Genomic DNA, 24,130 nt, shown 5'->3' with positions numbered 1-24,130 from the left:
CCATCTCAGCCTCCTAAGTAGCTGAGACTGCAGGTACACACCACCACACCCAGCAAATTAAAAAAAAAATGTTTATAGAGACAAGGTTTCACCACGTTACCCAGGCTGGTCTCAAACTCCTGGGCTCAAGCCATCGGCTTTCCTCAGCCTCCCAAAGTGCTGGGACTACAGGTGTGAGCCACCATGCCCGGCCTTCTTTTTAAGTAAAAATGGGACTGATGACACAGATTGCCCTGTTCCTGCTACTGCTCCTTTTCCTCTGTTACTTCCAGGTCAGAACACGCTCCTCCACTCCAAAGGGGCAGCAATTCATCCTCTGGGCAGCCCCACAGCTGCCACAGCCCTGGCTATACATCAATCTTTTGATTTTTCCAATCCACAGGGTAAAACACCCACCCACCCACACACACACACACACACACACACACACACAACAATTTGAGCAACAAAAATAAAGTATATTGGATAATCACTTAAAGTATAAAATAAATATCAATGAGTCCACACTGATATGTATAAATGATTGAATAAATTAATAAGTGGGGGCCAGGCACGGTGGCTCACGCCTATAATCTCAGCACTTTGGGAGGCTGAGGTGGGCGGATCACTGGAGGTCAGGAGTTCAAGACCAGTCTGGTCAACATGGCAAAACCCCATCTCTACCAAAAATACAAAAATTAGCTGGGCGTGGTGGCAGACTCCTGTAATCCCAGCTACTCAGGAGGATGAGGCAGGAGAATCGCTTGAACCGGGGAGGCGGAGGTTGCAGTGAGCCGAGATCATGCCACTGCACTCTAGCCTGGGTGACAGACCGAGACTCCATCTCAAAAAAACAATTAATAAGTGGGAGAGAAGAGACAAATACCTCATGCAGGATTCCAAATAAATTATGTCGCGACTTCACCTTAAAAGAGGGGGAACATTGCTCACCACTGTGGGGTGCACATCAGGACTTCCTTCTAAATAGCCCTGTATGGAGAGTAACTCTGCAGTGGAGACACTGACCAAGATGACACCAGCCAGGGGATTAAGGTCAATATCAACAGTTTTATAGCTCCTTGATATGATGAGAGAAATGGCACTTTACCTCTGTGGTCTTCCTCCCGAAAACCCACAGCCCCAACTATGAGAAAAACATCAGACAAACTCCAGCAGAGCAGTACCCTACAATATCCTTGACCAGTACTCCTCAAACTGTCAAGGTCATCAAAAACAAAGAAGGTCTGAGAAATGGTGACAGCTGAGAGAAGCCTCAGGGAAAATGATAACTAGAAGTCATGAGGCATTTGGCAATGATGGATCCTGCAACAGAAAAAAGGACACTAGGCAAAACCTAAGGCATTTTAATAAACTATGGACTTGAGTTAATAAGCAAATATAAACATTGATTCACTGATTGTAACATGTATCATACTAAGGTAAGTTGTTGATAATGGGGAAACAGAGTTGGGAGGTACTGATGGGAACTCTCTGTACCATCTGCTCAACTTTTTTCCGTAAGTATAAAACAACTCTAAAAAATTGTGTATTAATTTTTAAAAATGCACATCTTGTTGTTTTATTTTTATTTGTATTTTGTGTGTGTGTGTGTGTGTGTGTGTGTGTGTGTGTGTGTGTGAGACAGGGTCTCACTCTCTCGCCCAGGCTGGAGTACAGCAGCATGATCCCTGTTCACCACAACCTCCGCCTCCCAGGCTCAAGGGATTCTCCTGCTTCAGCCTCCGGAGTAGCTGAGATTACAGGCGCCTGCCACCACGCCGGGCTAATTTTTGTATTTTTAGTAGAGAAGGGGTTTCACCGTGTTGACCAGGCTGGTCTCGAACTCCTGACCTCAGGTGATCCACCTGCCTCGGCCTCCCAAAGTGCTGGGATTACAGCCGTGAGCTATCGCACCCGGCCTCATCATTTGTTTAATGGTATTTCCATTAAACAAGTAAGAAGGACTGAGACCTACTATGTGGTGGTGCATGCCTGTAGTCTCAGCTACTTGGGAGGCTGAGGCAGGAGAATCGCTTGAACCTGGGAGGTGGAGGTTGTGGTGAGCCGAGATCGCGCCATTGCACTGCAGCCTGGGCAACGATAACAAAAAAAATCCGTCTCAAAAAAAAAAAAGAATTCCATTTCATAAAGCTGTAGCTACCTGAGGTAGTAATTCCTCTGATGGATCTGGGCAAAGTAAATTGAAAACCTTCTGGGCCAGGCATAGTGGCTCATGCCTATAATTCCAACACCTTGAGAGGCTGAGGCAGGAGACTTGCTTGAAGTCAGGAGTTTGAGACCAGTGTGGGCAACACAGCAAAACCCTGTTTCTACCAAAAATAAAAATAGCCAGGCATGATGGCTTGTGCCTGTAGTCCTGGAGGCTGAGATGAGAGGATCACCTGAGCCAGAAGATTGAGGCCACAGTGAGCTATGGTCGTGCCACTGTACTCCAGCCTGGGCAACAGAATGAGACCTTGTCTCAAAAAAAGAAAAAAAAGGCCAGGCGCGGTGGCTCACGCCTGTAATCCCAGCACTTTGGGAAGCCGAGGCAGGCGGATCACCTGAGGTCAGGAGCTCCAGACCAGCCTGGCCAACATGGTGAAACCCTGTCTCTATTAAAAATACAAAAATTAGCCGAGTGTGGTGGCATGCGCCTGTGGTCCCAGCTACTCGAGAGGCTGAGGCAGGAGAATTGCTTGAACCTGGGAGGCGGAGGTTGCAGTGAACCGAGATCGCACCATTGCACTCCAGTCTGGGCAACAGAGCGAGCTCTGTCTCAAAAAAAAAAAAAAAGAAAGAAAGAAAGAAAGAAAAAGAACAAAAAAAACCTCCTGGAGAGGATTCACCATTCTAGACACCATTAAGAACATTCGTGATTCGGCCGGGCATGGTGGCTCGTGCCTGTAATCCCACCACTTTGGGAGGCCAAGGCAGGCAGATCACCTGAGGTCAGGAGTTCAAGACCAGTCTGGCCAACCTGGTGAAACCCCGTTTCTACTAAAAATACAAAAATTAGCTAGGCTTGGTGGCAGGCGCCTGTAATCCCAGCTACTCAGGAGGCTGAGGCAGGGGAATTGCTTGAACCGGGGAGGCAGACTTTGCAGTGAGCCGAGATCGCGCCATTGCACTCCAGCGTGGCGGACAAGAGTGAGACTTTGTCCCCCCACCAAAAAAAAAAAAAAAAAAAAAAAAATTCATGATTCATGGGAGGAGGTCAAAATATCAACATTAACAGGCGTTTGGAAGAAGTTGATTTCAGCCCTTGTGGATGACTTACTTTAAAGGTTTCAAGACCAGTGGAGAAAGTAACTGCAGATTTGGTGGAAGTAGCAATAGAACTAGAAGTGGACCCTGAAGATGTGACTGAATTGCTGCAATCTCACAATAAAATTGGACGAGTAAGGAATTGCTTCCTATGGATGAGCAAAAAAAGTGGTTTCTTGAGATGGAATCTATTCCTCCTGAAGAGGCTGTGAACATTGTTGAAATGACAACAAAGGACTTAGAAAATTCCATAAACTTAGTTGATAAAGTAGTGGCAGAATTTGAGAGGACTGACTGCAATTTTGAAAGAAGTTCTGCTATGGGTAAAATGCTATGAAATGCTATAGAGAAATAGTTTCGTGAGTGGAAGAGTCAGTCAATGCAATCCCCACCCCACAAAGGCCCCCACAACTTCATTGTTGTCTGGTGTTAAGAAATTGCAACCAGGCACAGTGGCTCACGCCATAATCCCAGAATTTTGAGAGGCCAAGGCGGGCGGATCACCTGAGGTCAGGAGTTCGAGACCAGCCTGGCCAATATGGCAAAACCCCGTCTCTACTAAAAATACAAAAATTAGCCGGGCATGGTGGTGCACACCTGTAATCCCAGCTACTCGGGAGGCTGAGGCAGGAGAACTGCTTGAACCCAAGAGGCAGAGGTTACAGTGAGCCAAGATTGCGCCACTGCACTCTAGCCTGGGTGACAGAGCCAGACTCCATCTTAAAAAAAAGAAAAAGAAAAGAAAAAAGAAAAAATTGCAACCGGGCGCAGTGGCTCACGCCTATAATCCCAGCACTTTGAGAGGCCAAGGCAAAAGGATCGCAACAACTTATCAGGAGTTCGAGACCAGTCTGTACAACATGGTGAAACCCTGTCTCTACAAAAAAAGATACAAAATATTCCATCCTGGTAAACACGGTGAAACCCCTTCTCTACTAAAAATACAAAAAATTAGCCGGGCTTGGTGGCGGACGCCTGTAGTCTCAGCTACTTGGGAGGCTGAGGCAGGAGAATGGCATGAACCCGGGAGGCGGAGCTTGCAGTGAGCCGAGATTGCGCCACTGCACTCCAGCCTGGGTGACAGAGCAAGACTCCATCTCAAAAAAAAAAAAAAAAAAAATTATCCAGGCGTGGTGGCCTGCACCTGTAGTCCCAGCTACTAGGGAGGCTGAGGCAGGAGAATGGCTTGAGCCTGGGAGGTTGAGGTTGCAGTGAGCCATGATCATGACACTCCACTCCAGCCTGGGTGACAAAGTTAGAACCTCTTTCAAAAAAAAAAAATTGAAATTGCCACCGTCACCCCAGTCTTCAGCAATCACCACCCTGATCAGTCAGCAGCCATCGACTTCAAGGGGAGACTCTCCACCAGCAAAAAGAGTACGACTCTCTGAAGGCTGAGATGATGGTTAGCATATTTTAGCACTATAGTACTCTTTAATTAAGCTATGTACATTTCTAGACATATGCCATTGCACACTTAATAGACTACAGTGTGGTGTAAACATAACTTTTATATGCACTGGGAAACCAAAATATCTGTGTGACTCACTTTATTATGATATCCACTTTATTGCTGTGGTCTGGAACTGAACCTGCAGTATCTCCAAGGTATGCCTGTATATTCTTCTGTAACTGCTTGTTCATACCTCTACTTTCAAATCTTTTGTCTTTTAAAAACGGTTTATAGTTTTTTTCATAGAAAGGATACTAATCCTGGCCAGGCGCAATAGCTCACACCTGTAATCCCAGCACTTTGGTGGCCAAGGTGGGCGGATCACCTGAGGTCAGGAGGTGATCCTGACCAGCCTGGCAAACATGGCAAAACCCCATCTCTACTAAAAATACAAAAATTAGCCGGGTGTGGTGGCAGGTGCCTGTTAGTCCCAGCTACTCAGGAGGCTGAGGCAGGAGAATCGCTTGAACCCAGGAGGTGGAGGTTGCAGTGAGCTGAGATCCCACCACCGCACTCCAGCCCAGGCAACAGAGTGACTCGGTCGCAAAAAAAAAAAAAAAAAATATATATATATATATATATTTTTTTTTTTTAATCCTTTCTCTGTTACACACATTGCAAATATTACTTTGGTCTATTTTTTTACCTCTTTATTTTGTTTACAGGACCTTATGTCATTCAGAAATAATTTTTTCATAATCATATCTCTCTCATTGACTGTTTCTCTGGCTGGTGGCTTCTTAGTTTCCTGTCTTACTTAAAAAGAACTTCCTCACCCACAAGGGAAAAGAATTAGTCTTCTAAATTTTCTTCTAATATTTTTAGTTGCTTCTAATATATTTAGATTTTTACTTTAAATCTTTGGACCGTCTGGGATCTATCTTGTAGGTGTTATCAGATGGGAGGGAGGATTTGGCTTTATTTTCTCCCAGATGGATCACTGATACGGCAGCATCATTTATTAAATAAATTGACTTTTGCCCTAAATTGGCATTTCCCCTTGAACAGATAATAAATTCCCATATAGATCCTTGGATTGGCTTCCAGGAGACCATCTTCCCCAGCTCTCCATGAGGTCATCAACATCCAGCTCAAAAGCCCACACCCACCTTCTTCTTAAAGGCTGCTCCTACCTCCCCGCGTCCTCCCATCTGAAATCAACATTTTCCCCACCTGCACTCTCATGGAATTCATTCATTGCACACACATTTATTGAGCTCCCCCTGGGTGTCAGGTGCTGGACTAGAGATGACCGTCCCTGTCTTCTAGGAGTTCAAGCTGGGGGCGGGAGAAAGGCAGAGAACAGAGTATAATGATGCTTGAGGACAGGTGACTGGGGTTACAGCGGTGGGAGGGGCATTAATTCCATTTCAGAAAAGCTTCCAGGAGGAAGTGATATCTGAGCTCGGTTAAGCCTCAAATGGTGAGTAGGTGTTTGCCAGACAGCCAAGAAGGAAAGGGGGGGTCAGGTGGCAGGAACAGTGTGTACAAAGGCACAGAAAGCCTGCTGCGTTCGGGGAGCTGCAAATGGTTCACAGGCCACAGTGGAGGGAGGGCGGAGGAAGGGAAAGTGGAAAGGGACTGGCGGGTGAGCGGGCCTGAGAGCCCTGGCGTAGGCGTGCTGATGGGTTTGGACTCTCTCCTGAGAGGCAGTATGTTGCGATGAGGATGCCAGCACTCTTTCTTCCACACCAACATTCCACCTGTGCTCGCACGTACTTAGTGCTTTTCTTTCAATCAACTACTTTTTTTTCCTCAAAATAAATGTATTTTAAAGGAACACTTTGTATCATTCCCATAAATGAGAAACCAGTATCCCTTGCCAGAAACAAAATAGAAGAAAAGCCTTTAAAAAGAAACATTTCTATTAAAATTTAAAATGTTCATTTGTACTATTTTAAAACAGAGAGAGGACTCTCCCAGCCAATGCATGCCTACCTCATTTCAGGAAACGCTGGCATGGGAAAACCGTGGGTGCCCGCATCCAGGCTGCCTGGGTTCAAACCCCAGCTCTGAGGAGCACTCGCTAGAGGTCCTTGGGAAAATCACCTCCTTTTCCTATGCCTCAGTTCTGTCATCTGTCACATGTGGCAATAACAGGACCTACCTCACTGGGTTGTGCAACTCAGTGAGAGAATATGGGGAGTGTTTAGTAAATATGCCTTGGCTAGTTTGGGGCCATGAAAAGCCCTCCAGCATTTGAAGCAGAAGAGGGGCACCGTCTAGTTTGCATCTTAGAACTAGATCTCCCTCTGGCTGTGGAATAAGGAGGGGCCAGGAGAGACCAGTCAGAGGCTGCTGTGGTTCCGAGAAGCAATGATGGAGACCTGAAGCCTACAAAAGGGTGGAGAGGAAGATGCAATTGGGTACTGGGGACAGAGACCAGAGGCAAAGCTGGCACCGAGATTCTAATGAGGGGAAGCATCAGGCCCTTTGTGGAGTAGGGACCACAGGGGTTCACATATTTCTAGGACAGGATGTGTCTAGTACCCAATTTATATACCTTGAGTTGGGGGAGTCAGTGTGTCCGGAGGCAGGTGACCTCAGGCCCAGTGTTCAGGAGTGAGTAGGCTGCGCCCATGGGCCAAGGTCAGGCACCTCACCAGCCCCCGCACCCCTGGAGCTGGCAGGCGCTGAGTTTGCATGAAGTGGTTGTGGCAGCCATGCCTCCTTGGTGGTCCAGGGATGAGCAGGGGTCAGAAGTGCTTTCTAGGTGGCATCCCTCCTGCTCCTTTGCCCAGTCCTCTGCTGGTCCTTTAGGCCTGGTGGCTGCCACTGAGCCTTCCAGAGAGTGCCGGGCCTGGGATTGCAATCAGGCTTCAGCCACCCTCAGGGCCATTTCCCTGCCATGTACTGCCCTCCATTGCCTCATTGAAATCTTAAGAGGCTGGGACACTAAAGGAGGACAATGATGACCCCAAAAGTGGTGGAGGAAGGAACTCGGGAAGTCTTCCCTTCGAATTCTCTAAGATCTCTTCTGGCGTCCACCCCAGCTGGGCCCCTTGCTGGGTGCCCCTCCACTCCCGCTACCTCCACCTCTCGTCTGATGTAGAATCAGAAGATCCTAGATTCCATCCCCCCAGTAGAAGCTCAGGTCAGCGCTACTGTGAGAGGCCCTTCTACCTCGTGGGTCCTCCTGACAGTGTCCGCTGCTCCCCTCCGCCACCATTCACTGGCGTCCAGAGGTGCCCCACAGAGAGGAGCTTCTCAGTGGGGGTTCCTGGAAAGGAGGTGTGCGGTCGAGTGGAGGTCGCGGTTATCCCTCCCGCCACCGCCAGGCGTCACCACCGGCCTGGAAATGAAAGGCACAGCCAGGCCGGTCTGGACGCCAGGGGAACCTTCAGCCTCGGGACTGGCTGAAGGGCCTGGGCAGGACTGGCAGGGCGGCCAAGGACGTCCGGAGATGGCTGCCACTTGGCGCTCTGACCCCAATGTCCATCGGGAGTCCAGAGAGGCACGCGCCCCTGAATTCAGGCCGCTGTGGCCGCGACACACTCCAAGCCCGAGGGCCAGGTGTGCAGAGAGGGTCCGGACCCTGGACGCCCACCCTGGGCCCCTTGAGGGTAAAGGAAGCGGGAACTTCTCGCCGTACGCGTTATATAGACCTGTTTCACAAATAAAGAACCCGAGGCTCAGTTTCATATCCCAAGTGGCACCAACCCCATGACCCGCTCCAGTCGAGACTATTTCCAGAGATGCGATCTCCTAGCACGACAGCGACACTTGGAAGTCTGTGGCTGAACGAGTAAATGAATGCGAATATAACAACAGCCGGCACTTACTGAGCACCTACTGTGTGCCAGACGCTGTTCTCAGCAGTCTAAAATGTGGATACTCTTATCCCCACGAAGAAACTGAGGCACAGAGAGGTGACGTAATTTGCCAGATGACACAGTGGCAAATCCAGGATGGGGACCCAGGCGATCTGGTTCCAGAGATCAAGCTCAGGCTGGTAACAACGCCTCTCTGTAGCAAATGCTTTTTTTGTTTGTTTTTTAATTTTTTTTAGAGATGAGGTCTCTCTCAGTCACCCAGGCAGGATTGCAGTGGCGCTATCACGGCTCACTGCAGCCTCGATCTCCCAGGCTCAAGCGATCTTCCCGCTTCAGCCTCCCGAGTAGCTAGGACTACAGGTGTGCACCACCACATCCGGCTAATTTTTTTTGTGTGTATATATGTATATACATATAATACATATAATATATATGTGTGTGTATATATATGGGTTTTGTTTTTTGTTTTTTGTTTTTGTTTGTTTGTTTGTTTGTAGAGACGGGGGTCTCCCTGTGTCGCCCAGGCTGGTCTCGAACTCCTGAGCTCAAGCAATCCACCTTCCTCGGCCTTCCAAAACAGAATACTGGGATTACAGGCGTGAGCCACCACGCCCGGCTGCCATTCGGTTTTATCGTTGTTTGAGTTTTTGTTTTGTTTGTTGAGACAGCGTCTCGCTCTGTCGCCCAGGCTGGAGTGCAATGGCGCGATCTCGGCTCACTGCAACCTCTGCCTCCCGGGTTGAAGCGATTCTCCTACCTCAGCCTCCCGCGTAGCTGGGATTACAGGCGCGCGCTCCCACGCCCGGCTAATTTTTGTATTTTTAGTAGAGATGGGGTTTCGCCATCTTGGCCAGACTGGTCTCGAACTCCTGACCTCAGGTGATCCGCCCGCCTCGGCCTCCCAGAGTGCTGGGATTACAGGAGTAAGCCACCGCGCCCGGCCCGCCATTCGTTTTTTAAGTTGTCTTTATTAAGCGCCGCTGTGCGCCAGAAACCGGGAGCGGAAAGGGTCTGCGCCCCAGCAGGCGAGTGAGCAGAGCGCGCGGCGGGCGCGGCGGGGCCTCACCTTCTCCCGGGCCAAGCGCCCACAGGAGGCACCTCGAGTGCCCACCAGGTGGCGCGCTGACCCCACTCGCCTCCCACGCGCCACACCCGCTTGGTCTCTCCATCGCCCCCTGCAGAGCTGGCGTGGACCGCAGCGACTTGGGTCCAGCCGACAGGTGGCCGAGGGGGCAGCCACTGACCTGGTGCCAGGTGTCCCTGGCTCCCTGCCAGGTGCCCTGCAGTCTAGCGGCCCTGCTCAGGCCCTGCTTTCTTCCCTTGCTTCTCACCTCCGAAGACACTGAAGTGTAGCGAGAAGGAGCCCCGCACGACCCCTTCCCGCCAGTGCTTCACTGGGGACAGAGCAGTTTCCACCGGCTACGTGCCCAGGAGTACGCGTCTCACACTCGCCACGTCCTCACCCCAGGAGGCGGGCAGGATGATCCCCCTTTGCAGATGAAGAGGAGAGACTGCCCCCAGATCACCCTGGCCACAGAGAGTGAGGCCCCCAATCCAGGCTGCCGGACTCCAGCTGCCACGCCCTCCCCACTCTACCAGAGCACATGCAGGAGCGCTCACAGCCAGGAGAAGGTCCCTTCTGGCGGGTGAGGTCCTGTGAGAGGCAGGGGGATAGACATGTTGACCTCTCAGGCCAGAGGAGTGCGCGCTCTGGGATGTCAGTGGCAACATCCCTTAGGGCCTTTTGGGCCAGAGTTTCCTCTGCTCCCCCGGCTCCCTCGCCCCCTGCTCCTGTCCTCCCCGTCTTTCCTCATCCCTTCCTATGCAGCCTCCCCAGGCTTTGCTCTGCTCTCTGCAAGCTCCCAATACTCACCTCAGATGACTCTCCGGGCTCACACACCTCCCAGTCTTGTCCCTCCAGTCTGACCTCTATTGTGCACCCTGCTATTCACCTGAGCACCCTCAAGCCCCCTGCAGGCCCCCTGTCCAGGATGAGATGGCACATCACCCCTGCACACCTGTGCTCCCTAAGCCAGAATGCTGGGGGTCCTCTTTGACTCCTCACTCTAATGTCCTAGAGTCTGTCCCCTCTCCATTCCACCCCTTAGACATCTTTCAAGGTCATCCCTTCTTCCCAGCAGATGCCTCTGCTCTGATTCAGACCACCATCACCTCCCAGCCTCTAGTTTCACCCACCCTCTCGGACCCACCCTCCACGCCGCTGCCAGAATGGTCTTTCCAGAGATCTTCCTACAGTGCAAATCCGAGCCGTGTTTAAACCTCATAATCAAAACAGAAACAAAGACACCTTAACCACAGGATGAAACCCCAAACCCTTAGCTAGACCGGTAAAACCCTGCATGGTCTGGCCCCCGCCACCTCTCTGGCGGTGTTGTGTCCCTCTCCCCCCATTCACTAAGCTCAGCTCCCTTCAGCTCCTCCAAAGCACCAAGTTCTTCCTAGGCTCAGGGCTCAGCAGGTGCAGCCCCTCTGTCCAGCTCTTCATCCTTTAGATCCCAGCTGAAAGGTCACATTCTTGCAGAGGCATTCCCTGACCCCTCCCAGGTAAATTAGGATCCCTCCTTAGTGTCTCTCTTGCTTGGAATTTGCTGTTCTTCCCCCATACCTCTTGCCAACACATCTCAGAGCTTATGTTTTCATGTGCTTAGTTATTTAATGTCTGTCTCTCCCATAGCCCAAATTCTCCATGCAAATAGGACTGCAGTCTCCCCTGTTCACACTGTACCTCCACACCAGCCCAGGACCGGACATAAAAGTAGACACTTGATAAGTATTTGTGGAACAAATGAATCTTTCATCTCGTCCTCATCAGAACCCCATTCCCAGGCTTTCTTTCATCTCTGGCCTTTGCAAGAGTTGCTTCCTCTGCCTGGAAGGTTCTTTCCATTCCCTCCCACCTGGGCAGATCCACACGTCATTTAAGATTAATCTCTCTGCAATCTGTCCATCGCCCCCTCATTTGAATTAGGGTTTCCCTCTGGGCCCCCTTGGTACCCTATACATAGCACTCTATCCTAACACTTTAAAATTGCAAATTGCCAGCTAAACATGAGAGATTATCAACAATAATAATCTATTCTCGCCTCTCCCCCAGACCTCTCCACTGCAGCTGGCTCAAGGGCATCACTCTCTCTCTGCCTTTCAAGCCATTAGGAACCCCATTTCCCATTCATTCATGAGGCACTGCTCAGGTGCCCACTGTGTTGCGTTGTTTTCCTTCTGGCAGCACTGGGGAAGCATGGAGGAAGGAAGCAGTGTAGACAGGATTCTTCCAAGGGTGAGAGGGAAGCAGGTGAAAGCATCAGAGGTGCTCAGCAAAAGCCCAGCCACCCCCATCCAGGGTGCAAATGGGTGCAGGGAAGGCTGGAGGCAAAGGGGTGGACCTAAAGTGCTCAGTTCTGCCCCCTTCACTGAGCACCTGCTGTGCGCAGGGCATGGCTGGGGAGAGGGGTGAGGAATATGGAGAGGTGCGCCTGAATGGCAGACACATCACCTCTAGCACAGCTGTTAGTGTGCTTGGTACACAGAGTTTACTGTGTCTTGGATCTGTCTTCCCACTCTGGGAGTGGCTGGAGGGCCCAAGGTTGGGTACAGTTGTTGTCAAACCTCAGCCAAACCTAGTGGTCACTTTTCTGTCTCTCCCGTGCCAGGTCTCTCTGCTGTGGCTCATTCCCCTCGTCCTGACACTCCCCACACCCAGATCTAGAGGCCACCTTCATCAGCATCACCTGGGTGGTGGCAGGAGCTTATATAATATGTAGTCCTCGGTTCCTGTCTACCAACTAAGGCTCCCTGGGGACGGGACCCCAGAATCTGCATGATGCACACTCCGCACTGTGTCCACTCTGCTTGGTACCTTGAGCATGAGAACCCCACTTCTCCTGTGGCTTCTGGATCCGCCCCACCTGTCCTAGCCCCTGGCTCCCTGTTCCTCCCTGGAATCCTTTGGGGGTTCTTTTCCTCTGACCACCTTACCTTAAATGCCAGGGTGCCCAGTGCTCCTCTGGCACCCTCCATACCTCCAGCACCCCAGGCTAGACTTTCTCCTGCCCTTGGGTGGCCGACAGCACCCAGACTTGACATGGCCAAAGCTGACCCTCCCACCCTCACCACAGACCCCATCCCTCTCCTCCCATCTATGGTACCCACCTCGTCAACTAGCCAGCCTGTTGCTCAAGCCAGGGAACTGGGTATCACACCTGACTCCTTCTCTCCCTTCCTGCGTCACCTCAGCAACAACCAAATCCTGATCATTTTGCCTCCTAAAGATGCCCTCAGTCTCCCTGCCCCCCACCCCCAAACCACTGCATTTGTCTCCTAATGATTTCCTCTCCTCTCCCTCCCTCTAGTCCGGGGAATTCTCCAAAAGCTTTTAAAATGCAAATCTAACTATAATCACAGCCCCCTTAAAATCCTTCAAAGATTCCTCATAAACAAAGATCCCAACCCCTTGACCCTCCATCATCTGGTCCCAGCCTCCCCTCCTTCCGCTCTGTGCTCCCGGAACAGCAAACTGCTTCCAGTTCCAGCCTCCAGACCTTTAGTCATTCAGTGCCCTCTGCCAGGAATAGCCCTTGCCAGGCGGGCTCTTCCTCACAACTGCAGTATCACCTCCTCCAGGAAGCCATCTCTGACCCTCTCGCCCCTGCAGCTTCCTCAGTGCATCCATAATGCCTTCCTTGTTCAAGGATCTGTTATTCCACTCACCACACTGAGTTATAATTATCGATTTTCATGTCTCTGTTCCACACTTGCCGATGAGATCCTTGAGGGCAGGACGGGTGTCCCATTCATCTCTATCTCAACCCCTGGCCTGGCGCCTGGCACGGCGGACAGGCTCGGCCCGTGGGTGATGGATAAATGCAGAGGGGAAACTTGAACAAAGTGAGAGCCAGAAATGACCAAGAGGGGAGTAAGGGCAAGCCTGGCAGGAGGAGCAGCCAGAGCAAATGTGTGGGAAGTGGAGGAGCGAGAACTTCCGTTTACTGCACTCCTACGACTGCCCGCCAGCCATTGTGCCTGCGCTTTGTTTGCACATTTTGTCTCGTTTGGTTCTTGCAAGAACAGATCAGGAAACGGACATCAGAGAACCAAAGTAACCTGCCCAAGGTCACACAGCCAGGTCTGGAACAGAATCTGGGACTGTCTGGCCTGAAAACCTGTGCTCTTTCTGCTGGGCCACACAGCTCTCCTAGGGACAGGACCTTCTGGAAACCAGACAAGGAGTGGGCCCAGCTATGCCCCTGCCCAGCTGAGCGCCAGAACCAGCTGCCCACACTCAGGCCAACAGCTTCTCCCTCCCAGCCGGACCACAGGCTTAGAGGCCAAACAAAGATTTGCCTGTTCCTGCCTTCCCCGGCTTTGGGGGGTCTTTGACTAGACATGCACGCCACCCCCACCCCCCCCCCCACCAACACCAAGAAAGAGCTGTTGCATCTTGGTATGGCCCAGGGTGCCTGGAAATGCAGGGGGCTCTGTGATGCTGTCTGGGTTTTGCAGAATCTGTCTCCCTCATCGCACTTGGCCCAGGCTGATATTAAGATTCATCTGCATTCCCCGCGCACCCGCTTGGCAGATGGTGGGGGAGGAGGCTGGGTGCGTGCCGGGGTTGCAGCCACGGGACCAAGCTGGGCCTTGGAGGGCCACAGAGCTGAGTGCCCACCCACCGTGGTCCTTGGGCCCAGCCCAAGCTGGGACCACTTCAAATGATGGGGTGCCTCCTCACCTTCATAGCCTCCAAGGGGTGCCAGGACTTGACCTTTCATTTTTCTACAGATTAAAGGGACCCTGGAATTCCAGGAGGGAGACCTGACGATATGGAGTGGGCGTGATGGAGAATGGGCCCCCATCTTTGGGAATCTCAGATCAGGGTCCCGTTCTTCCTCCTTGCCCTGGAGGTTTGCAGAGACCCCACTGGGACAGGAGCCACTCTCGGCCTGGTGACCCCTGTGGTATAGAGAGGGTAAGTAGTGAATAATGAAGGGACAGGCTCCAGGAAGGCCTTGCTCCCCTCCACTCTCCAGCTTCTCAGGACCTGCTCCCGGCCCCAGAATCTAGCCCGGCCCCTAACAGCCTTTTCAGCCCAGGGGCCCAGCCAAATACTTCCTGTCACAGTGGCTGGACCGAGAAGGTCCAGGGATTATCTCAGCCCCTCCAAGTAAAGCAGACATCATAACAAAAGGAGTGCAGGCTAGACACCCAGAAGGACTTCCCTCAGCACAGGTTTTGGCTCTAAGAATGGGTTTTTAAAAAAAGGATCTTTCTTAATTCCAGGACTCCTGAGTTGGGGGCAGGGCAGCCGATTCTTGCTGCCCGCTCCCGGAGAACAGGCGCCCTGCAAGAGGGGTGGAAACGGTAGGGTCCGTATCCCCTGGCCACCACCCTCTCCCTTCCTCTCCAAGAGCTACTCCGCCCCCGCGTGCCGTCCTCTCCTGGCTGGAGAGCCGGCGTGCTAGGTCCCCGGGCTGCGGGCCGGCAGGGGAGGAGTTAACTCCGGAGGTACCGGCTGGGCTCACTGTACCTGCCGCCGCCGCCGCCGCCGGTGGGAGGGACGAGGAAGCGGGAGCCGCCTGGGCGCCAGGAGCGCTCTAGTCTGGCGGGGCGCAGCGCGTGGAGCGGGCGGCCGGGGCCCGCGCGGCTGGGGGCGTCCGCCAGGGGGCGCGCCGCGACGGGGCGGGTGAAGCAGCCTGGTTTGGGGAATTAGCACCAAGGACGGGCGCGCGCGCAGGTCCCCAGCACATCTGGGCGAGAGCGGCGCCGCTGGAGCCGAGCGGGGCGCCGAGCGCAGATCTGGAGCAGCAGAGCCACGGCGCAGCTGGGGCCCTTCGAGGCGCTCGGGGCGCACATCTGGGACCTCGAGCGGGGGCCGTGCGGCGCGCAGCTGGACCAGGGGAGGGGGGCGGCGGCTACACAGCTGGACCGAAGGGGGCGGGGTCGGCCCTGGGCGACCCGCTGAGGGGAGGGCCGCGGGCCGCCGGGGACTGGAGCATGGGACGGCGCGCCTGAAGGAGCAGGAAGGGGACGGAGGCCTGGGACCCCGAAAAGAGAAGAGGAGAGCGAGGGGACGAGAGCGGAGGAGGAAGATGCAACTGACTCGCTGCTGCTTCGTGTTCCTGGTGCAGGGTAGCCTCTATCTGGTGAGTGGTCCGAGGGGAGCTGCGCAGAGGGGCGGGGGCCCAGAGGATCGGGGGAGAGCGCGGGAAGCTTGCGAGCCCTGAAACTTTCTCCCTTCCCCCGACATCCCGGGGATGGCGGGGAAGACTGGAGGCTGGGGGAGAGGGCGGGTCCGAGGCCGGAGACTGGACAGATAGGGTTAATAGGGGCGGGGAGAGGGTGCTTGGCTGGCCCACCCACTCCGCAGCGGGTGGCTGGAGGTGCGACCAGCTCTCGGAAAAAGGCCTGGAGCCGGGTCGCCAGGGTTACCCGACCCCTTCCCAGAGCCTCAGGACCGCGGAAGCGGGGGGCGAGTGGGGCGCGGGTCGTGGAGCTGGTGACCTGCAGGCTTTTCCCCTGACCTCTGGGACTCAGAAAGCCCCGGGTTCTGGGTCCCCCAGAGCGCAGAGCCGGTCCAGGCGAGGGGCGGCCCCCGCGTCCCTCCCCTCCCGCCTTCCCTCCCGCTCCCTCCCTCCCCGCCTGTTGTTTTCCTCTCCTCTCCCGGCTGCGCGCAGCCGGAGCCCCACAGGACCTGGGCAGGCGGCTCCCGCCCCCAGGCACTCGCGGCAGCTGAGCGGAGCGCCCAGAGCCCGCTCCCCGTGCGCCGGCTCCGCGGCTTCTCGGCGACCCAGGGCGCCGGGGAACCCCTCCCCGAACCCAGCCCGGGGCTTAACTCCCCTCCGACCGAGCGCCCGCTGACCATCCCCGCAATACTGTCGTGAAGCATCAGCCCCACATCTGGACCTGCCCCTTTGATCAACAAGCCCCTTGCCACCGCCCCATGCCACTGTGGGAAGAGCCCTTCCCTTCTCACGGCCCCACCTTTATCCTCCAGCCACTCAGCCAAGACCCCCAGGAGCAAGTACCTATAGGTCTGCAGCCCTAGACCCAGTCCCCGAGCCTCCCGTCCTAGCCGTCCCTCTACCCCACCTCTGGGGCCTGACAGTCAGGGCCAGCCTGAACTGTGGGGCAGAGACAGACTCGGCCACAGCACACAGCTGCCGGCACCACCCAGGCCAGAACACAGGCATGAGGACCCCACAGCCCCTTGGAGCCCTACTGTCCCCACCCCAGTGTCACCACCAAATCCAGATGCCCCGGGTGCTGGTAGTAAAGACATCTAGGGCAAGTGATTGCTTTCAAAAGCTGAGCAAACACACAGCCAGGCTGCGCCTCAGGAAGCCCTGTCAACCCCCTGATGCCCCTCACTGCTGTCCCACTCTCCCTGTAGCACCTCCAGGAATCTCCCAGGTGTGGGTTGTCACCATAGCTGATCCAGCAGAGGGAGGATGAGCCCCTGCAGATTCCAGAGGCGGATGGCGCCTGGATAAAAACCCTTTCAAAAAGACACATCTGATCTGTGAGGCCAGGAGTGTGGAGTGTAAAGGAAGGGCTGACCCTATGTGAACTCAGCCTTGTAGTGTTGTAATCTCTGAGCCCCGGTGTCCTTATCTGTAAAATGGGAATAAGAACTCCTACCTCAGAATCCAAGTAACATCTTGGCATGTCATCATCAGTGTCCCCTGGAGAGGTGTTTGGCTTTCCATTCCCATGGCCATCCGGGGTGTGGCATTCACTCCGGGTCTCCCCTAGTCCTCTTGCCAAACCTAAACTATATTCGTGCTTGAGAATTACACTGTGTTCTGCTTTCTTATTCCATTGTCTGGTGGTTCTCTTTGCATCTAAGGGTAGAAATTATCCTAGGGTAGGGACGGTGTCTTACCCAACAGACTAGGAAGTCCCAAAAGGCAGGGGCTGGCCTCTCCTGTCAAACCAGGGGCTCTCCCAGGATAAGGATGGTGCTTCCCTATCTGACTCCGGGCTCTTTGAGAGCAGAGATTATGCCTCCCCCATCAGCCTGGGGATTTCACAGAGGCAGGGATTCTACCTCCTATCAAATTGGGGGCTCTGTCAGCACAGGGATGATGCTTCTGCAATTAGATGGGGGCTCCCTAAGATCAGAAGCTGGGCTTCCCCCATCAGACTGGGGACTCCCTAGGGGTAGGAGCCATTGTCCCTGGTGCCACAGTCCACTGGAGAGAATTATTGTCGGTCTTTGAGACTTTGAATTTGAATAGTGGCCAAGACAGGACAGTGAGGAAAGGACAATGGTGGGGGGTGACCCAACTGTCAGAACCTGAGATATACACAAGCTAGAGTGTACACTTGCCCCCCAGCTTCAGTGGGCAACACGCAGGAGCTCCTCACCCAGGTCAGAGTGAAGTGGCAGGGATGGGGTACAGCTGGTGGTGGGGGGTGGTGGACCTCCAGGGACAGGGCTCTCACTGTACTCACAACTCCCTCCATAGGTCATCTGTGGCCAGGATGATGGTCCTCCCGGCTCAGAGGACCCTGAGCGTGATGACCACGAGGGCCAGCCCCGGCCCCGGGTGCCTCGGAAGCGGGGCCACATCTCACCTAAGTCCCGCCCCATGGCCAATTCCACTCTCCTAGGGCTGCTGGCCCCGCCTGGGGAGGCTTGGGGCATTCTTGGGCAGCCCCCCAACCGCCCGAACCACAGCCCCCCATCCTCAGCCAAGGTGAAGAAAATCTTTGGCTGGGGCGACTTCTACTCCAACATCAAGACGGTGGCCCTGAACCTGCTCGTCACAGGGAAGATTGTGGACCATGGCAACGGGACCTTCAGCGTCCACTTCCGACACAATGCCACAGGCCAGGGCAACATCTCCATCAGCCTCGTGCCCCCCAGTAAAGCTGTAGAGTTCCACCAGGAACAGCAGATCTTCATCGAAGCCAAGGCCTCCAAAATCTTCAACTGCCGGATGGAGTGGGAGAAGGTAGAACGGGGCCGCCGGACCTCGCTTTGCACCCACGACCCAGCCAAGATCTGCTCCCGAGACCACGCTCAGAGCTCAGCCACCTGGAGCTGCTCCCAGCCCTTCAAAGTCGTCTGTGTCTATATTGCCTTCTACAGCACAGACTATCGGCTGGTCCAGAAGGTGTGCCCAGATTACAACTACCACAGTGATACCCCCTACTACCCATCTGGGTGACCCAGGGCAGGCCACAGAGGCCAGGCCAGGGCTGGAAGGACAGGCCTGCCCATGCAGGAGACCATCTGGACACCGGGCAGGGAAGGGGTTGGGCCTCAGGCAGGGAGGGGGGTGGAGAGGAGGAGATGCCAAGTGGGGCCAGGGCCAAGTCTCAAGTGGCAGAGAAAGGGTCCCAAGTGCTGGTCCCAACCTGAAGCTGTGGAGCGACTAGATCACAGGAATGCTGGAGGAGGAGCGGGCTCTCTGTGCAGCCTCACAGGGCTTTGCCATGGAGCCACAGAGAGATGCTGGGTCCCCGAGGCCTGTGGGCAGGCCGATCAGTGTGGCCCCAGATCAAGTCATGGGAGGAAGCTAAGCCCTTGGTTCTTGCCATCCTGAGGAAAGACAGCGACAGGGAGGGGGAGATTTCATCAGTGTGGACAGTCTGTCAACTTAGGATGGATGGCTGAGAGGGCTTCCTAGGAGCCAGTCAGCAGGGTGGGGTGGGGCCAGAGGAGCTCTCCAGCCCTGCCTAGTGGGCATCCCTGAGCCCCCTGTCGTGTGCTGAGCATGGCATGAGGCTGAAGTGGTGACCCTGGGGTCTTTGATGTCTTGACAGATGGACCATCTGTCTCCAGCCAGGCCACCCCTTTCCAAAATTCCCTCTTCTGCCAGCACTCCCCCTCTACCACCCATTGCTGATGGCATACCCATCCTGAAGCTAAGACAGGACGATTGTGGTCCTCCCACACTAAGGCCACAGCCCATCCGCGTGCTGTGTGTCCCTCTTCCACCCCACCCCCTGCTGGCTCCTCTGGGAGCATCCATGTCCCAGAGAGGGGTCCCTCAACAGTCAGCCTCACCTGTCAGACCAGGGTTCTCCCGGATCTGGATGGCGCCGCCCTCTCAGCAGCGGGCACGGGTGGGGCGGGGCCAGGCCGCAGAGCATGTGCTGGATCTGTTCTGTGTGTCTGTCTGTGGATGGGGGGAGGGGAGGGAAGTCTTGTGAAACCGCTGATTGCCGACTTTTGTGTGCAGAATCGTGTTCTTGGAGCAGGAAATAAAGCTTGCCCTGGGGCACTGGAGTCAGAGTTGTCCAAAGAAAGGGCCTCAGGCATCCCTTGGTCCAGGAAGAATTTCTCTGATGGCCACAGGACATTTGCTTGAGACCCAAGTGGCAGGGCTCCAACCGCCCTTGGCGCTGATGCTTGCTGAGGGCTCAGGGCTTCCCTCTCCAGCCCCAGTTCCAAGCTGTCTGATCCCCCACGAGGAAACTTGAGCAAACCCCTGGGCTCGGTACTGGAGGAGGGCGTAGCATCTTCGAGAACAGCTCCGGGAGAGAGAGCTAGCAGGTAGAATGGGCCAATGAGGGTGTTCCTTGGTGTCCTCCCTGAACTGCCATCTGCAGACCCAGCAGGGTCCTGGCCCCGTCATTTTGCTGCGTGGCCTTGGCCATGTCCATTCTCCTCTCTGGCTTTCTTTGTTTCTTCCTCTATGACATGAAGGGCTTGCCCAGACCAGGGGTTCTCAAACACGGATCACCCAGAGGGTTTGTTAACACACAGATTTCTGGGTCCTACCCACATTTCTAATTCAGCAGGCCTGGGTGGGGCCTAAGAATCAGAATTTCTAACGAGTGCCCAGGTCTATGCTGATGCTGCTGCTCCAGGGCCCACGCTGGGAGACCCACTCAGAGGACCTTGAAGTTCATCTCTGGCTATGGCTCCGCAGGATGGGGAGACACCTCGGATGTGCTTTCCCAGCTGTAATTTCCACCTGCTTCTCCTGGGGAAGGGGCCTTTCAGAGAATCGGGGCTATTATATTGGATTTTCAATCTGACCACATGCCAGTGAAGGAACAGGGAGTGGGGTGTGGACACAGGGTCTGCGTCAGTCACTCCCCTCCTGCAGCTAGTAAGAGGCCTCAGAATGGCCAGCTGCCAGTGGCACCTTGTCTGGGAGTTAGGTGGGCCCTTTGGGGCTCCATGAAGGGAAGACACTACCAAGGTCACAGTGCCTTCTGGAGGTCATTCTAAGTCGGCTCTCTTGGGAGGGCAGCACTCAGGGCCCTTTGGGCTCTCTTGAGGAGAGGAGAGTCCTGGCAGCAAGGTAAGATGGTCTTGCCACCCCCTCCATCTTTCACCCCTGCCCACCAGCGCTCCGTGCAAACCGGTCACCTCATACTGCAGCACAGAGCTGGGCGGGGCTGAGAAGCCATCTGGTTACAGCCCACCTTGTAGGAAGTGACCCAGTTTGTTTCCCCCACATCATGCTTCCAGGGGCCGTCTCTCCTGAGCGGAGATGTGAGACACACACCCCTCCTCCAGACCACCCTCCGCTCCCCACCCTGGAGGCCTGAGACTGCTGGCACTGGAGCAGCCCTCCAGTGGATGCCCACCGTGTGCCGTTCGGCCTCCCACAGCGCTGTGGACACTGCAGGAAGGGGGAGGAAGCAATGGGGCCAGAGGCCCTGGGCGCCCTCCCCACCTCCCCTGGCTGAACTCTCAGCAGGCACTGGGGGCACTTTGACCCCCCCTCCTGCTCCTCTCCTCCTGTGGAGAGCCAGATGCTACCGACAGCTGGAGGGCCCGGCCTGCCTGGCACACAGTTCTGCCTGCACCAGGGATGGATTCATTTTAATAACTTCATTTCACCCTCTTGCACACTCTGCCGCCTCATCCCTCCTTTCCACCTTCCCCAGTAGCCTGGCTGCTCTCCTCAGCTAGGACTTCACTAACAGATTTCCTCCCAAACCTCAATTCTTTGGAATAGCCCTCTGGTCCCTACTGTTCTTGCCAGATACTTCTGTGCCCCCTTGGTCCTCACAAGGGCAAGGGGTCCATCCAACTTCCTCTGGCTAAGAAGACGTCACCTCTGCCCCATTGGCGAGCAATGTCCCCATGGTGACGCCCCCCCCACCATCACGACGAAGGGCTCTGGCCTCCCACTCTTGCCATGCACACACTCACAGGAGATTCCTCTGAAGAAACCTGTCCCCCACTCTGCCCAGACCCCGAAGGGCCAGGTCCTACTCACACTCCAACCCTTTGACCTTCCCCATCCACTGCTCTTCAAGGCAATCTGAAATGCCCTCAGACCGTTTAGCGGTCCCGTGGTCCTCCACCCTAACCCCTCATCCCAGCTGGGGGCTGCCGGGGGCCTTGTCTCCTCCATCAGTGGAGCCTCTGGGACAAGTTTACCAGGCTGGGGGTTCTTTAAGGACACAGCTTGGATCTCCCCATCAGGCTGGGGAACACCTAGGGCCGGGGGCCGTGCCTCCCTCATCAGACTGAGGACTCCCTGATGTCAGGGGCTGGATGGCCCCTTAGACTGGGGGTCCCTGAGGGCAGACGCTGTGCCCCCCCTCATCAGACTGGAGTCTCCCTGAGGGCAAGAACTGTGCTATGGAAGGGAGGGGGACAGCTTGCCTTTTCCTAGGCATCAGAGCACCTGGAGGCTGCCTCTGCCCTTCAGCTTTGCTCAAAGGCACTGTCTGGGTCTCAGCATTCCTTTCTCAAGTAGGGTGAATCTCCTAGCACTCTGTGAAGCTAATAAGGGGGAGTACCCGTTAGGTCAACTGGTAGCAATGCCCGAGTCTCCTTCTCGATGAAGCTTAAGGCAAAACCAAATGAATATCTAGGTCCCTTCCTCCCTTCCCCCGCTTCCCTTTCCTGGGATGAGCAAGCGGGAACTGAGTCACCCCGTTCCCCATCCTTGGCAGGAATGCTGGTGACCTTGCATTGTGGCAGATTCAGGTGGCGAGGCCCATTGCTCGAGATGCACCCGGTGGGTGGTGGCAGGGATGCTGGGGGAGTGTTTATGGGGATGGAGGAAGCTGAAGGTCAGGGAGGGGTGACCAGGTGCGGGGATCATCGAGTGAGTATGTGCAGGAGGGATTGTAGAGACACAATGAAACAGTTGCTTTGTGTTGGGAAGTGATCCAGTGTCATTGCTGGGAGTGGGAGACAGAAATGTTACTTCCAAAGACTCTGAGTCCTGTGGTACTGCCAGGAGAACCGGGGGCTGGGGTGATAGGTGAGGAGAGGCACCATTAGCCCCGCCAGGCAGAGGCAAGATGGGGTGGGGGCGGCACCTGCCAATTATGCCAAAGTCTTAGAGTGGCAGCTGGCACCATCACCAAGGCACAAATGCCAGCAGAGACCTGGCACTCACCTGGGTTGTGATTCCATAGGGCCCCTGTCTCCTGTTGGTCTCCCAGGCTCAAAGGCTGACCTGATAATTCAAGTGAAGGATGCCTAGTTCAAGGCCTCCCAGGTCCTCATCCCAGGCCACCTGGTCAGGTGGTCCCAAGGGACAAGGTAGGTCCTCCTGAACCACAGAGGCTGCCAATAAACTGGCAACACAGGTGTTGCAGGAAGATATAGCTGGGTCCTCATCCTGGGTCTGTAATTTATTAGACGTGTGGCTTTGGACAAATGACATAATCTCCCAGAGCCTCCTTAGATGAAAAACTAGGGCTTTGCCTACCTTGGCGTATTGTTAGGAAAATTAAATGAGTTGCTCAATAAATGTTACTTCCTCCTGTCTTTTTTTTTCTAAGATGGGTTGATGTTAACCTCGGCCTTGCTCCTGGTATGGACAGGGGAAAGGGCCCCAGGCTGGAGGTAGGAGACCTAGGTTCCTATCCTGGTTCCGCCCCATCATGCATGTGGCAAAGATTTCTAATTGTCCCATAATACCCATTTTCCCTTTCTCCATAGTAATGGGATTCTCTGATTTTAGCTGGGCTTGTGGCTGCCTGAAATAACTACTGCATTTCTCAGCCTCCCTAGATGTAGTCATGTGACTAAGATCTGGCCAGTGACATTTAAGCCAAAGGTTTAGGTGGCACCTTCCAGAAATTATCAGACAGCTGATGTGCACTCTTCGTCCCTTTGTTCCACCCTCTATCCTGCAGCCTGGAATAGGTACGAGACTGCTTCCATCTTAGACCGGGGGTAAGAGCCACACCCTAGAGGTGGCAGAGCAGTGAGTTGGAAGAAGTCTTGGTCCCTGGGAATGTTGTGGAATAGAAATACCATACCAGGGCCAGGCGTGGTGGCTCATGCCTGTAATCCTAGCACTTTTGGGAGGCCGAGGCAGGTGGATCACCTGAGGTCAGGAGTTCTAGATCAGCCTGGACAATATGGCGAAACTTCGTCTCTACTAAAAGTACAAAAATTAGCCAGGTGTGGTGGCAGGCGCCTGTAATCCCAGCTACTGGGGACGCTAAGGCAGGAGAATTGCTTGAATGGGAGAGGGGGGATGGGGATGTGGGGGAGTGAGGGGTGGGGGAGTTGGGGGGGGGCCGGGGGGCCAGGGAGGGGTTGAAGTGAGCCAAGATTGCGCCACTGCACTCCAGCCTGGGCAGAAGAGTGAGACTCTGTCTCAATAAAAAAGAAAGAAATACCATACCAGCCCTAGGCTGCCTGCCTTCAGACTTTTATGTAAGAGAAAAATCAAATTTTTTTTTTTTTTTTTTTTTTTTGAGA

General features: G+C 54.5%; 1 protein-coding gene across 1 annotated transcript; it reads left to right on the top strand.

The window, feature by feature from the left end:
• Nucleotides 1-15,149: 15,149 nt before the first annotated feature.
• NXPH3 (neurexophilin 3) lies at nt 15,150-23,185 on the top strand. Its single transcript, XM_054457378.2, has 2 exons — nt 15,150-15,629; nt 17,955-23,185. Exons 1-2 carry the CDS (start codon nt 15,576-15,578, stop codon nt 18,657-18,659), a joined length of 759 nt encoding a protein of 252 aa, XP_054313353.1. The 5' UTR covers nt 15,150-15,575; the 3' UTR covers nt 18,660-23,185.
• Nucleotides 23,186-24,130: the final 945 nt, after the last annotated feature.

The sequence above is a fragment of the Pongo pygmaeus genome, chromosome 19 (genome assembly GCF_028885625.2).
Source record: "Pongo pygmaeus isolate AG05252 chromosome 19, NHGRI_mPonPyg2-v2.0_pri, whole genome shotgun sequence".
In the NCBI taxonomy this organism is placed as follows: domain Eukaryota; kingdom Metazoa; phylum Chordata; class Mammalia; order Primates; family Hominidae; genus Pongo; species Pongo pygmaeus.
The sequence above is the reverse complement of the archived record's forward strand: the minus strand, read 5'-3'. Positions and strand labels throughout refer to the sequence as shown.

What these genes read in the sequence shown, in the direction of transcription:
- NXPH3 (XM_054457378.2), top strand. Translation starts at nt 15,576, where the DNA reads ATGCAACTGACTCGCTGCTGCTTCGTGTTCCTGGTGCAGGGTAGCCTC. An exon ending in TGCAGGGTAGCCTCTATCTG is followed by an intron (nt 15,630 to 17,954) that starts GTGAGTGGTCCG and finishes CTCCCTCCATAG; the next exon opens with GTCATCTGTGGCCAGGATGA.